Source organism: Acanthopagrus latus, chromosome 19, assembly GCF_904848185.1.
Source record: "Acanthopagrus latus isolate v.2019 chromosome 19, fAcaLat1.1, whole genome shotgun sequence".
Lineage (NCBI taxonomy): Eukaryota > Metazoa > Chordata > Actinopteri > Spariformes > Sparidae > Acanthopagrus > Acanthopagrus latus.
Window position 1 is genome coordinate 11,698,356 of NC_051057.1, and position 14,440 is coordinate 11,712,795.

The 14,440-nt window shown below is 39.4% G+C and overlaps 1 protein-coding gene across 4 annotated transcripts in view; it reads left to right on the top strand.

Moving 5' to 3' along the window:
* pip4k2aa (phosphatidylinositol-5-phosphate 4-kinase, type II, alpha a) overlaps positions 1–14,440 on the top strand; it is a 31,944-nt gene that overhangs the window by 456 nt on the left and 17,048 nt on the right. Inside the window, exon 1 of one of the 4 annotated variants that reach the window (XM_037078400.1) lies at positions 250–1,372. The exons of 2 other annotated variants lie outside the window; for them this stretch is intronic. In XM_037078400.1, the coding sequence (XP_036934295.1) occupies positions 1,232–1,372 (141 nt within the window). In that variant the 5' untranslated portion in view covers positions 250–1,231. Of the gene's footprint in view, positions 1–249; positions 1,373–14,440 lie in introns of those variants that run through there. One more of the 4 variants, XM_037078401.1, reaches the window with a different exon arrangement.

Below are 14,440 nucleotides of genomic sequence, written 5' to 3' on the forward strand. Positions count from 1 at the left end.
GTACAGGTTTTTACTGCTAATGCATTATTATTACACGAGCTGCAAATGCGCGCGCCCACGCACGCACGCTCGCACGCTCACATTCATACAACCGGCCCACCTGAAAATGTACAGCGAATGCTGCGTATTCACGCTCAAATGGGTTTTTGATTTATTTCAGCTGTCAACGTGCTATTGAAATCTAAAGGCAAAATTAGACTGATATGAAAAAAAAACACTCCTGTGTGCTGCTAAACGCCACAGAAAAAGTAGCATTAACCCGGCGGAGGGAGGGGGTTGCAGCGAATCAGCGCAGCAGGCACTGCAAAGCGCAGGCTGTCACCTCCCCTCCTCCGTCGAGCTGTCAGTTGACAGCAGCACACATGAGCCTCTACGCTGCAGACGGAGTTGACTGGCCGCTCGTTTTGACGTCTAGATAGTTGCTCCTCGGCGTTTCAGTTCAAGCGGGGCAGGACTATGACACGGTACCCCTGTCGTCTCGACGGACTGACAACGGAAGCGTACGAGGGCTGAGCCGCTTTGCTAGTTAAGAGCTGCTAATGTTAATAGTTAGCTTGCAGGCTAATGGTAGCTAGCAGCTGAACGGAGTCCGGTTCTGCTTTGTGCCGTCAGTTGGCTGACGTTACGTAGCTGGCTCGCTAGCGAAGGTCGGAGGGAGTAAGGTTAGCTGATGGCCAGGAGCGTTCAGTTAGCCATTCATCATCACTAATGTGTCATTTTAGTAATTGGTTGTAAGGCTGCACGAAATTTGTGTGTCGGTTGTCACTGGGCTTCACACGCTTTTTGTTTTATACGTTTATTAATTTTACAAAATTTATCGTTGGCGCTTGCTAGCTAGCAAGCTAATCGGCTATGCTAACGCCAGCTCAGTGAGAGCCCACATCGCAGGGGTGCGGAGAGCTCCAGACCAGTCAAGGAAGGAAGAGCGGTGACTTATGATGCGGGCTGAGGGCAGCAGCGGACTGTTAGGCGAAGGAAAGCAGCAGTATTAGCTTTAACATATCTTATTTTCTCACATTAGTTCTTGTCGAGTTAGGGCCATAGCGTCAGGCAAGCTGTGTGGGACGTCGGATGAAGAAAAGAATTGGGGCACTTTGATTTGCAAGCTGGCTAAATGAATAGTATTGGTAATACTGAGTCGTGAGCTGGTGGCCGCTGTGCCAACCTCAAGGGGAAGACACTCTTTCAAGATAATCACACAGACTGCAATAACCAGCCAGTTTGCTTTAAAATGGCTTCGGCGGCCAGCATCGCTGCATCTATTGCGAGCAAAACGAAGACCAAGAAAAAGCACTTCGTTGCCCAGAAAGTGAAGCTCTTCCGCGCAAGCGACCCTCTGCTCAGCGTGGTTATGTGGGGAGTCAACCATTCGGTGAGTCAGACCATCTAATGTCCTTATGATCCCCCACAGTTGTGTCTTTCCTGACCCTTTGATGTGCCACATTAAGCCCCACTTGCTGTCAGCTGTGTGCCTTTGTGTTTTTGCATTTGATTGATAAATAGGAGATGACAGCTGTCCAGACGTTGGTCGGTACTGTCATTGTAAATGAGTGACTGTGCTGAAATCATTACTTATATTTGCTTTAGTAAGCTTTCATACAGTTACATCTCGCATGATATATGCATGGTTTTGATGTAAGCACTAAAAGTGTGTGTGTGTGTGTGTGTGTGTGTCTGAGCAGTGAACTCTTCTTTGGCTTCCTGTTGTGCACATGTAGGATAAGCTCCTAGGGCCTTGTGTCATAAGAGATCTTCCCATGCAAGACAGCTTATCTCTGTGCTCTGCTCTCTTTCTCTTCCTTTGCTGAATATTTGCGCTGGGCCAACACTCATATGTTGGAGGGAGAGCAAAGTCGGATAGTTGAGGATGTACAGATGTTTCTAGCACCAAATCCCAGATATTAAACCCTTTACCGATGTTTTGCACGCATTGTTTTTGAACTCAAAGAGACGGCACTCTGTCAACAGGCCAAGGCATATAATCTGGAGTACTTAAGGTTTCTTCACTCTTGCAATCTTATTATGAATATATAGCCTTTCATAATCCTTTACTCAGCTTGCTGCTAATAATCAGAATGTGGTTATTACAGTAAAGCCAGCCTGTTTACGGAAGAATTTACCTGTTTGAGATTGAGGAGAACTGTGTATAAACAAATGGAGTTGAGCAGTAAGTGAGCAGCAGCTTTCATGTATTCCATCAGTACATAAATGTCTATTTATATGTTGGTATGAAATAGTTCCCATGGAGTTGCTAATGGTGTAAAAAGTGACAATTGTAGGGTTTATGGAAAATAAAAAAGGTATTTAGGCCTTTTGATGCAGTTTACTTCTCTGCATGCTTGCTCTTTATTTATTGCCTTGTCCACATGCAGGTACATTATTATATTTGATCATTTTTAGAACATATCTCTTCACACGAGAGAAGGCAGAAACAACTCCAAACATTCAATAGGCAGCAATAAAGTCTAGGTAAAGGATACATCAAACACCAAAGAAAAGCATTCTCAGCATGCATAGTGAGCTTTTTCTGTTGTAAACATCTAAGTTAATTTGTTAACTTAAAACACAGTATGTAAAGTTTGGAAAACATAAACAAACTGGTAGTCGCTATTGATGTTCAGGTGCATTCTCAAAAAAAGGAACAGACTAGTGAATGGCAGTGATGACATTATTGTTTCCCAAAAGCTCATGAGTGAGCCTAAACGTGGTTTGCAAAAAGGCCAACATGCAGAGGAAAGACAATTGGTTTTGTGAAATATCCTTATATGTCTGTCTGTGATTGTCCTGCTTGGTTGTGTTGTGTGGCTGTGGTTACCAGATATTATGAAACAGGCGAACAGGCAGGGACTTCTTTAGCAAATCAGTTCAACATTTCTCATTGATAGAATATACATATTTTTTGACTAGTTCCATAGCATGGCAGTTGCTCATCAATATTAATTTGGCACTATGTAAGTGGGTCAGAGGAATTCTATTTGGACATCTATCACATTAGAAGTAGTATATGTTGGTCATATCCTCTCATACATTACATTTACATTTTTGACCACTGTTTCCCTTTGTTGATGCAGTTTGGCATGTCTCATGACATCAGAGACTGTTCCCTTTTATATATAAGATAATATTGCATTTTTAGGTTAAGGCAGCAGCAATTGTGCACAGATTTGGTCACTTTTGATCCTTGTTTGTTGTTTCTTGCTACATTAAAAACTCATACTTTGAAACTCAATTTTTAGTTAGTCTGTTTTGTTTAAATCCATATCTCTGTACTCGGTTGAGGAAACCTGGGGTGTTTGATGGACATCAATGCGACAGACACTACCTGCAAGTTAATTTTAGACAGTTTCATTTGTTTTCTTGTCTTTTAGTTAAGGGTGGCAGTTTAGTGTGGATTACACAGCCTTTATAGCCTGATTTACAGTATGTGTGGCCAAGACAGCTAAAGATCCAAAGCTGTTATTCTGCATCTAAGCTGTAATCTGTCAATAGATTACAGTCACCTGGCTTTGGAGTTAATCCTGAGGGGGCAACATAAAGTGGAGGCTGACCTCAATGCAGCTATGCAGTCATTGTATTTTTTTAATGTAAGCCTGAGAAAGATGGACATTGATACATTGTCCTCTCACTAATGGTTATTATATTATCAGATGGAATCAGTTCCAGCAGAGAACTGATTCCAAATTATCCAATCTGGCAGAATTGTTTGCCTCTGAATGTATCAATTACGTTTATTAATGCCGGCATTTTTTCTGACAGCTGTCAGAAGAAGGAGTCAGGGTGGAGAGAAGGCAATGGTTAAAATAATGGCTTCATTTCAAGAAGAACAATGATCTGTAATGCCTGTAAAATGATAATTTTAGCGTGCAAACAAAAGCAACATGTAAATATGAAATATCCTTCTATGTAACATCGGTTTAAATTCCACGACAGCCATGTATGTGACTGTGAAGGCACACTTTTTTCCAGAGAGAAAATTGATCAAGAATCAATAGGGAAATCGATAAAGAATCAGACCCATAAGCAGAATCGAAAATGATACCAATAAAATCATATCCATTCCCACTCCTAATGCAACATCAGCTAGACTTGTCAAGCGGACAATATGTTTCCCTTCAATGTTATAGTTATAAACTGCAGCCTCTGTACATTCTTTAGCGAGTAATAAAGGTTCATATTATAGACATAGACCATTTTATTGAGATGTCTTAGAACTCTGGATTATGGGCAGCTGAAAACCAGAAAAAAACCTACACAAGTTTGGAGTATCTACATGTTCAAACTGTTCTCTTTGATTGCATAACACGGAGCAGGACTGCCAACAGCACGTTTCCCTTTTTTATGCTTCAGGCTATCTCCCCTGCTGTTTTTCCCATTACTTGATAAGGTACTCTGTTTCTCTTAACACTGGCAATGTAAAAATGACTCTTGATGTCAGGTCACCAGGTTGAGTCACACAGTTGTTACCAGAGGGTGTGCAGGTTGCAGTTTGTAGGGGTTAATGTTGCTATACAGCATGGAATTTGTAAAAGTAACCTCAAGCTGTAAATAACAGAACACTGCAAAGGAATGAATAAGGGGGATGGGCATGAGAATGCAACCAGAATGCAGAGGCAACATGCAAACACATGCACATGTTCTGCAAAATTTGGCCCCCACTTCCCATATGTGGCTTGTCAGTCAGTAGCATCCACTTTTGCTCCACCTGAAAACCAGACTTATTTGTGTCTTGCTCAGAGAACAAGGTGGTGAATTGAACCAGCTAAGAAGAAATACCAGCTAGTTGGTTACTCCGCACAACACAGAAGAGCCACAGATTCCACTTCTTTATTGGTTTAAGGAAGCAAAGATACAAAATGATTTAAATGAAGTACCAGGGTGTATAGAAATAATTGAGACATTCAGGATATGTCATCAGAATCGCTCTTTTTTATGACTGAGAAAAGCCAATAATAAGCAATATGAAGTTTTGTTGTGTGGCAAAATATGTGTGGCAGCTTGCTGAAAGTAACATTTCCTGACAGGTAGCCAATTTTTACTTTAATCCTCATACTTTGAAATTTTACTTGCACCCCTCGCAGCCCAAATAGGTTGCAAATCTCATGGTTTTACTACAATGGATTGAGGCCAGAGCTAAAAAGTTTAATTTTTTTTTTGTTTAGGAAATTGTTGAACTACTGAAGCTTAGTGTGTGCAAATGCTCAAACTAACTAGGGTCTACAAAATCAATTTCAAACTCAAAAGAATCTCCTTGTTCTAAGTCTGCATGATCTTATGAATAAGGAATTGCTCTTGTCTTTTTTTATTTTTGCTGCACCTAGTTCACATGTGATGATTGGGCTGCCTCAAAGTGTATTCTGTAAATGAGTGTCTTTCCCCCTGAGAGGAATAATCATTCTTTCACACCCATGCTGGATATGTGCTGATATGAACATAATAGAGACTAAACACAATTACAGCCCACAGGATATGTGAGGAAGCTGACCATTTTTGTGTTTGTTGTATCATGTAATATACTGTGTTTTCTTGATATCAAAGAATATGAAAATAGTTGCTCTAACATTTAAGTATCAACAAAAAACACTGTAAATCCTGGCTCTGTACAGTAATATGCTTCTCATATTAAGGCCTGAAAGTAAAATGATTCTTAAAGAAGACCAAACATCCTGGGGGCGAATTAGTGGCCCATTTAGGCCCTTACTCAAAAATTAACATCTGCATGGGTGAACAGTGCAAAACCACCACAGGAACACATCACCCATAGTGGTGTTAACGTTGGATCAGACACAGACTATTGTGTGTGTGTGTGTGTGTGTGTGTGTGTGTGTGTGATTTATTGGCCGGGATTCAGGCATGATTGAAAATACTGGATTTCACAAAGATACACTTATCCAAGCTACAGATGACAGGCCAATTCTTAAAATGCTTCAAGGTGGTGAACGCGTGTTAGGAGTTTTATTTCAGCCAGACTAATGGATCAGAGTTTCACATCCTCATTTAATCATTTCTGAATCCCTAAAAGAGATACAGTCCAGCCTTGTCTGTCAGTCAAAGGGATGTCTGAATGTACTCTTGTAATACAAAGTTGTCAGAAGGTGTTCACTGATGCTTTATGAGATTTGTCACTGACTGGAAAGCTGAAAGGCACCTACTGTGTCACCATCCTTCTGAGTTCAGCAGCTCCTAACCTGTTGCTGCATGTCACCTTCCACTGTCCTTGTAAAGTAAACAAGATTGCGTTGAGTTGATGTTGCACAGAGCTTTGTTATAACAAGCATAGAGTCAGTACAATTTAGATCCTCCATTGGCTTATCACAGATATATCGCTATCAGCTTATGCGTTGACAGTGGGGTTGGGCTGATGTAAAACTTTTAGATATAGTATATAAGGTCACATACCAGACTGGTCAGGTAATACCTAATTTTAGTTCTAGGTGTGACATGTGACTCAGCCAATCCTGAGTAGAGTACAATAAGAGACAATGAGTGTAGCAGCCGCTTAATTCGTCATGATAACTGTGATACATTGTGATTTTTATTCCTCCCAACAACTATTTCTTTTATTTTTTCTACTTCTAATGTTTAAAGCAACACTGTATAACGTAATAGTGATTCTGGAGAACGTTAAATGATATTCCCAAGTCTTCAGATACTGATGCTTTGGGTTGGCATCAGACGCGAGCTATTTGACCAAAGTGTTGGTAAACTGTAAATGAGAGTCTGCCCTGTGATGAATTGGCGATTAAATTGGATCAGTTCCAGCCCCCATCAACTGTGCAGTGGATGATGGATAAATGGATGGATGTTTTTATTTTTTATTCAGATTGAACTGAGAAAAAGGTGCTTAAATCAAAAAAGTCTGCTTAAATATAAAAACTTTTCTTTTTTTGGTTGAGAGTTGTCTTCATTCTTTTATTTTAGGCTTCCTTGGATTTGAGGTTTTCCTTTTTGTTTCGCTCCTGTGTGTCACTCCTCTCTTTCAGTACCTCCATTAACCTCTTTTGGTGATTGCCCCTTTTTGTGTCATCCTGTCTGGCTGGCTTACTTTCCCCTCTCTTCGTTGCTGTGTGACTCACAGGAGCTGTGTCTGGTTCTGTAGATTACATAAGAGGGTAATCTATAAATATCTGTAGGAGTGACCTACAGCTAATATGTGTGATGATTATGGGTGAGGAAAACAAAAAAGCCAAAGCCTTAAATCCTGACACACTAAGGCAGTGACGGATAGAGAAACTTACAGAAAGCATCTTGTTTTTGCAGTCACATTGTCTTTGAAATCCTTTAAACAAAACATTTTGTTTTTCTCATGCTTGCAAACCTGTCTGGATGTGTCTACTTGTGTTTTTGTGTGTCCTTCAAGACAAAGTCACTGTCTTATGGCACTCTCTTTACCCAAATGCAATGCGACATGTTGCTGAGTAGCTTGATTTAGCCAACAGGATAGGCAGTATACTATAAGCCTGTTTGTTGCTCAGTTCATTTAAACCACTATATCCTTTAATATCTGGCCTTTCATAGTACTGACTTCACAACAGACACACTGAGCTGTCTGTATGTGTGTGTGTGCGTGTGTGCATGCACGAGCAAGCTGTAGCTATTGATGACAACTACAATGTGTGTGTAACCTATTTCCACATTAGTTATTAGTCATGTGGTGTTTCAACATGGATAGGAGCCTGTCTGTTGCAACAAGGTGCTGACATTGAATATTTGTCTTAACATGCACTGGATTCTATATACATGGCATAGTTCAGTGTAGTATAACATTTGGAAACACACATTTCCTTTCCTTAGCACAGTGTGTGTGTTTGTGTATTTCTGTGATTGAGTGAGTGACATGGACTAAAATAGACTAGAATGAGCTGTTAGATGTAATGCAGACATCTCACACTTCAAGGGATGACTACCATAAGCTTTTAATTGCAGGTGTCTTACTCGGGTAGCTGGCTCTGTGTCTGTGTGTCTCTCACTTACCAACACATAGGCAGCAGTCCTTCTACCTTACCACTGTTCCACTTTTATCATTTGTGTGGCCTCATTATTGCTGACCTCTCCACGCTGTGGTTGTGAGCAATGGGATGTAAGGGAATGCAGACTACCTCTGACACCAAAGTTGTCAAAGTAGCTCCACAGAATTAGGTCATAGACAGGCTGTCATGGTCACATTTGTAGTTACATTGTGAGGGCTAATCATAGCATGTAGTATAAAGCAGAAGATGTAGTTATTTATTCCTAGAATTTAGTAAAAAGTTCTCCAAAAGCATTTAAGTAATGTTGCACCATGCTAAGATTAACTGCATAAAATGCATGCAATTAAGACTTTCCCCATCATATTGAGGTATTTACAGTTAAAATGGATGTTCAGTTAGTATATAAAACAATAATGGTAAATTTCACATTCTGTACATTTTCTCTACCCGCCCTGTTTTAACAGTCTAGCCAATAATTCACTGATAAAACACCAAGATACCATTGTTATACTATGAACAGTTCTGCGATTCATTAGAGGTCAGTTGATGATGTAATTGTCTTGTTTATTGGTAAGTGAAAGGTCAAGTCCACATGCAATACAATCCAGTACAGCTATAGGTGACCTTTTGATGCTCACTATCTGACCATTAAAGGGCAAATCTCCATTTCATTGGGAATATCTACTGCCTATGATTATTCTTGTGGTTTATGAATATCATGTCATGTTGTGGTGAGTAAATAGCCATTGGGCCAGTATATAACACCCAGTGGTTTGTTTGTCTCTTTTCTGCCATTTCCTAAAAAACTGATGCTATTGTGGCACTTTGGTACTTGTGTGTGTGTGTTTGCATGTATGTCTTATTTGGGAGAGCTCTCAGCGTATTTACGTCTCTACGTATTGGTTAATTGCATGTTCAGTCTGTCTTGATTACACCTTAATTAGAACCACTTAGACTGTAACATCTTGTAGATAGGCATGGAGGAAGCACGCTGTTTAGGAGTCGCTTCTTCAGACTCTGAGCACATTCACCCCCTCATAATTGACAGCTCAAAACTAAAGCATGATGATTCTCATAGAAAATGTTATTTTACGTTTCATGTTTTCCCAAGGCTCCTGTTCATCTTCACAGTTTCGATTTTTTTTGTAAGTCATGATTGACTTAAAATGGCAGCTCCTTTTCTGAGGTAATACATTACACTTAATCGCTGTTAAATTTCTTTACTTGAAATACAAATTTATATATTGGAACAGTTCCATTTTGTTAACTTCCCTGACCTCTGCTACCTTCAAGGCAAATTGCAAGAGCAGATGGCCGCCATGAGCTGTATAAGAAAATAAATACTGGACTCAGGACTGAAGATCGTCTTGTCCTCAGCAGTATTGCAGTAACTTGGCAGTTGTTTTATAAGGCTAGATTGGTGTGCTATGGATATGTTAAAATGGTCTGAAAACAGGGTTGTTGTATTACACTTAGCTTGGCAGTTGAGAGTGATATTTTAATTTCAGTTTAACCAGTTGTTTAATGGTTACTGATGCTGTATTGCTGTGTTTGTGGCTGCACTGCGCCATTGTATAATTATCGCGTGTACAGTGATGATTAAAGTGAATGTTTACAGTTTTTGAAAAGCAATCCCAATCTTGTGAAATAGATTAAAACCACATACAAGCTATTTTTGTTATTATATTATTGTGTGCCATGGAGCACAAAATGAATTCATCAGCCACTAGTTTCATGTAGTGATATGTATTATAATGCAGTCACTTTGTCTTTGGTGTTTATTGAAATAAAATGTTGTACTAAGAATGAATCGGATAGAGCCTGAAGACATTGATATTGAAGGACAGAATTTCAACATCACTATAGTGTCTTTTTTTCCACTGGTGACTCATTCAAGTTGTAGCTTGCAAGTCAGAACTTGAGTTATCAGATATGAGAAAAGAAAAAAGGGGTGACAATCATAGCTTCCCTGTTCATTGTCGAATATCTCCCTCTAGGCTACATATCCTGATGGCATGTCCGATTAGTCTCAAACTCTCAAACTTTTTGAGAGGTTTCTCTCCACTTTGCTAGTTTCATTACCCTTCTATTCCGTGCACTGAATAAATGACCCCCTCCTTTGTATTATTAGATCCAAAATTTCTTTGTGTTACAATCTTACTGCTGTCATCAGTGTGAGTGAGCTGTCATCTGCCTCTTCTGTCTGTCATTGTTCACAGAGATAAGGTTATGCTATGCTGCTGACAGTGCATGCTCTCTTCACTGACTTCCTGTCCAATGGAGCAACAGCACACACTTGCTTCACTCTGGGCCGGAAATCCAGTCTTAATCACCATGGAGACAAACAGGAAGTGGTGGTGTGAAATTTGTCTGTATGTTTGTTAGCTGCAGGAAGATAAGCAGAGCTGATTAAACAAAACATAGCTACACTATGCCAGAGATAGAAACTATGACAAGGGCCTAGCAGATAAAATATGAGTACTAAATGTTATTTAATTTGGATTAGGTGCTCAGAGGGATGGTTAGGTTGATATTAGCCACAAGTCCATTTATGCAATAACATTTAACTCTAGGGCAGTGTCTCTGTTAAAAAAAATCAGTGTTGTGCCAACTACCCAAAACAAAAGTACAAAAAAATTGATCCTGTCAGAAGCATGATCTGAGAAAATAGCCTTATATAGTCATTCCCAGTCAGAGTCTTACTCATGCTGTCTTCATAGTTTTTTAGGGCAGCGTGAATTTAATTGCAGGAACAGGGACATTTGTCACTTAAACCGTTACAGTACAAATGTGAGTGCATTAGTGTAGTTTGGGGATCTTTCAAACTGATGCAGATTGTTTTCTGAGTCTGCTAGGGACAAGCATTCATACCTCATTTAGTAAGATATTACCACCTAATCTTTATATGTGCATGCATGTATGTTTGTGTTTTAATTGCTGTGACTGGCGTTACTATTCAGTACACTGGTGTCCTCGCATGTGTGCGTGGTAAGATCAGGCTTTGTCTCTGCTTTTGTGTGAAAAACAGCTTTGTTGTGATGAGGCGACATCTCCCCACTGAGTACCCGGGATTCATCTGTGCAATAGCATCACTGTGACGTCTGTGCCTGTCACACTAGGGCACAGAAACATGCTCCAATATGGCATCTGTGGACTTAGATCCTATGCTTGCTCTTTCTCTTTAATGCCTTCCTTTATGCATTTCTTTTCCTGTGCTTTCTTCCAGATACGCTTGCTTCTTTTTTTTTTTCTCTGTCTTTATCTCAAAGGTTTCCTTTCAAAAAGTTCTCTTCAGCTGTTTATTTTTTTTCTGTTGATAACACACTAAGTCTATGTTCTCATGCTTCTTCTTTTTTCTTTTAATTTGCTTAAAAATCTTACAATAATCCTAGAGGATATTCAGAGTGGAGGGATAGTTGAGTGCTGTACGCAAAGTAAACAGCTTTGTTCTTGAAAAGCAACTGTGCTCACTTTGTGCATGTTTGCTGAGCTAGTTTGAATGGCATACAAAGGCAGACCTTTGCCCAACACTGGTCAAGCTTTTGCAGACTTCAGCATTAAGATTTGTTTTACATTTGACCAGTCAAGCTAGGGGTCAGAGTTCTTATTTTTCTTTTCTTTTACACACACATTGTATTCACTGAGGAGTCTTCATAACAAATTGTTGGAAACAAGAGTATGCTTTACTGTGTAACTTTTACAGAAGTTGAGTATGGTATATGTTAAGGTTTTCTGATTGGACATTTTCAGCGAACCACCTTTCCCAACATATAATTTCTGTTTGCTGTCAGCTGCTGTCTGGGGCATTGAGTATGTTGAATTGTTCACACTTTTATAAGTTAGCCAGTGACAGTTACACAACTTCAGAAAACGTCAGTGCGCCTGTTTATTTCGTTGTTATTTTTGCAGTGTGTATCGTGAATGCTACGCAAACAAAGATGTTTTGGCAACTAACTCCATTTCTCTTACTGGTCAGTTAACTCACATAAGTAAGTGTCTTACAGACTTATTTACAGTCCTTAATGTTAAAACTTTAGTTCTAATTACAGGAGTTTACTAATTTGGGAGGCCATGGGATCAAGAAGGTGCTCTTCAGGTCAACCTGTTAATCATAATCTGTCTTTTGGCATAAGTTAGCTGTAATCATCCAATTTGAAATCTTAACCATGTTGTGTATTTATATTTGTCTAACACTAAAGTATGAGAATTGATATGAACATCTTTAAGGTGCACTGTCTTGAAAATAATACGTCTTGACAGCAACCTGAAGTATGCCAAATGCTTTCATGGATCAGTCAGTCCTGCTGAGGCCATTCTCTGCACCATCTGCTGTAATACTCCTGCAGCATTACATGGTCAAAGTATCCCCGATGGTGAAAAATATTCCTTCAAGGCAGCTACTGGAATAGTGGTATGACACCACCTCTTGTCTGTCTGCACAATCCTAGCTGTGAGCAAATGTAAGAATGTGAAATGCAGGAATGTAATGTAGAGGAACACATTTGCTTTGTGATTAATGTTATAGTCAATCAAAATGTGAGTCTTTCAGTGTGCGTTGTGGAATGACTGGTTATTAATAGATTCATGCAACCTGCCAGCACTCCTGCCTGCAGCCGACAACACATGCACATGCACAGGCACGCACACATACACACACGCATCATATTTGTCTCAAGCTGTGCCTGAGTCATAACGAATGTCAGGTCTACGTATTAAAGCAGTGTGACGCATGACCAGCTCCAAGTGGAAACTCTTGCAATGTACCTTATGTGTGTGAAGCCCCGCTGTCTATTACATGTGCAATGATTCTTGAAATGGTCTAAGATTTTACCTTTTATTGGATAGCTATCATGGCCATAAATATACAAACAGTCATAACCGTACAAGTGAAACAGGCAAGGGTACCTGATGGTACACAATATGTAGTTTAGTTATAGTTGCACTTAAGAGTCAAATAATGTCATATAATTTTTTTTGAAAACATAAGCATTCTGTAAACTCAAGTTTCTTGGCACTGCCTTAACTCTTCTGATTTGTTTGTGACACATCTGAAAACAGTAAGATGACTGCTCCATTTCAACAAACTCACCATTTAATTTTAAGAATGCATTTCAACATTTGTTGAAAGAAATGCTGATAAAGAGAAATATCCTAATACATAGAGAGAATAGTGATTATCTGCTCTTGAATCATGAACACACTCTAACTAGAAGATTAGAAAACAGCAGTGCATCACAGACTGCGGGATATTAAGATTATCTCTCCTGCAGGAGCAAGACATATCCCCAGCTTTCACTCATACACGTCATATCGCCCTCTCTCTGTCACTCTCACTCTCTCACTGCTTTATAACCTACAAGTTCTCATCTTGTCTTTATCTCTACATTGGAGACACCTTGACGCTTTGGCAGTTCTGGCAACCTCTCCATTCTCATTTCCCGTTGAGCTGTCCTTCAACTCTGTGGGCTACACCATCCAGAAAATCCAATCTGTAGACTGCTCAAATCACCAGGTGTTCTGTGCCAAAGATTGGCATTGATCGATGACCTGTCCCAGAGCTCTTGCCCAGAATCATAATTTAACCCCAATAACTGGATATATACAAATACCGTTTTCCCTTCCCAACTGTATTCTAAACTGTATACTACTAACACAGTATGGATAGTATGGATTTTCTTTAGGTTGCACAAGTCACTTGCTGTTAATGGATATTGGCTACTTGTGTATAAAGAAATATGTTTAGCATACAACATACAGGTATACAGGACATTGCAGGGAAGTAGCAGGGTTCTGTTTTATTATTATTATTATTATTATTATTATTATTATTATTATTATTATTATTATTATTATTATTATTATTATCATGTGGTATTGCTGATCAGCTTGTGGTCTTGCTGATACCAATTCCAGTATTTTAGGCAGTGGTATTGGAACAACGCTGCCAATAAATAGTTATCCAGTGGTTTTGATTTAGGGAGAAAAATTCAGTTGCAAGTTCATCCTTGCACCTGTGGGTGCTTTTTTGATTAGTTTTGCAACACACCACATTTTGGTTCTCTTAAGAGGAAAAAGTGACGTTATTTATGTGAATTGATTGTGTGCCACAACGTTTAACATAATAGTTACTGGCATCTGGGGCAACATTTTCACCTTTTTACAAATACCACAAGGGATACTTGTGTGCATTCTGTTACACTGAATGTGTTTGGGGTTTTTCAGAGATAGGGTATAGTCATGTGAGTGTTCATGTGAAGTTATGTGAATGCTGATCTTTGCACTAGTCTTTGGCACCTTATTAGGTGGGATCATTTTACATCATGAAAAGATTATGTGAGTTGAGGCGTGAAACTCACAGAAAGGATATGGTTGAGTATCTGCAGAATTCCTGTTTGAACATTTCAAGATGCTACAGTAACAGTAAGTTATAAAAAATATTTCTGTGATGGTTGCAAAGCTCCAGCGCCAAATTT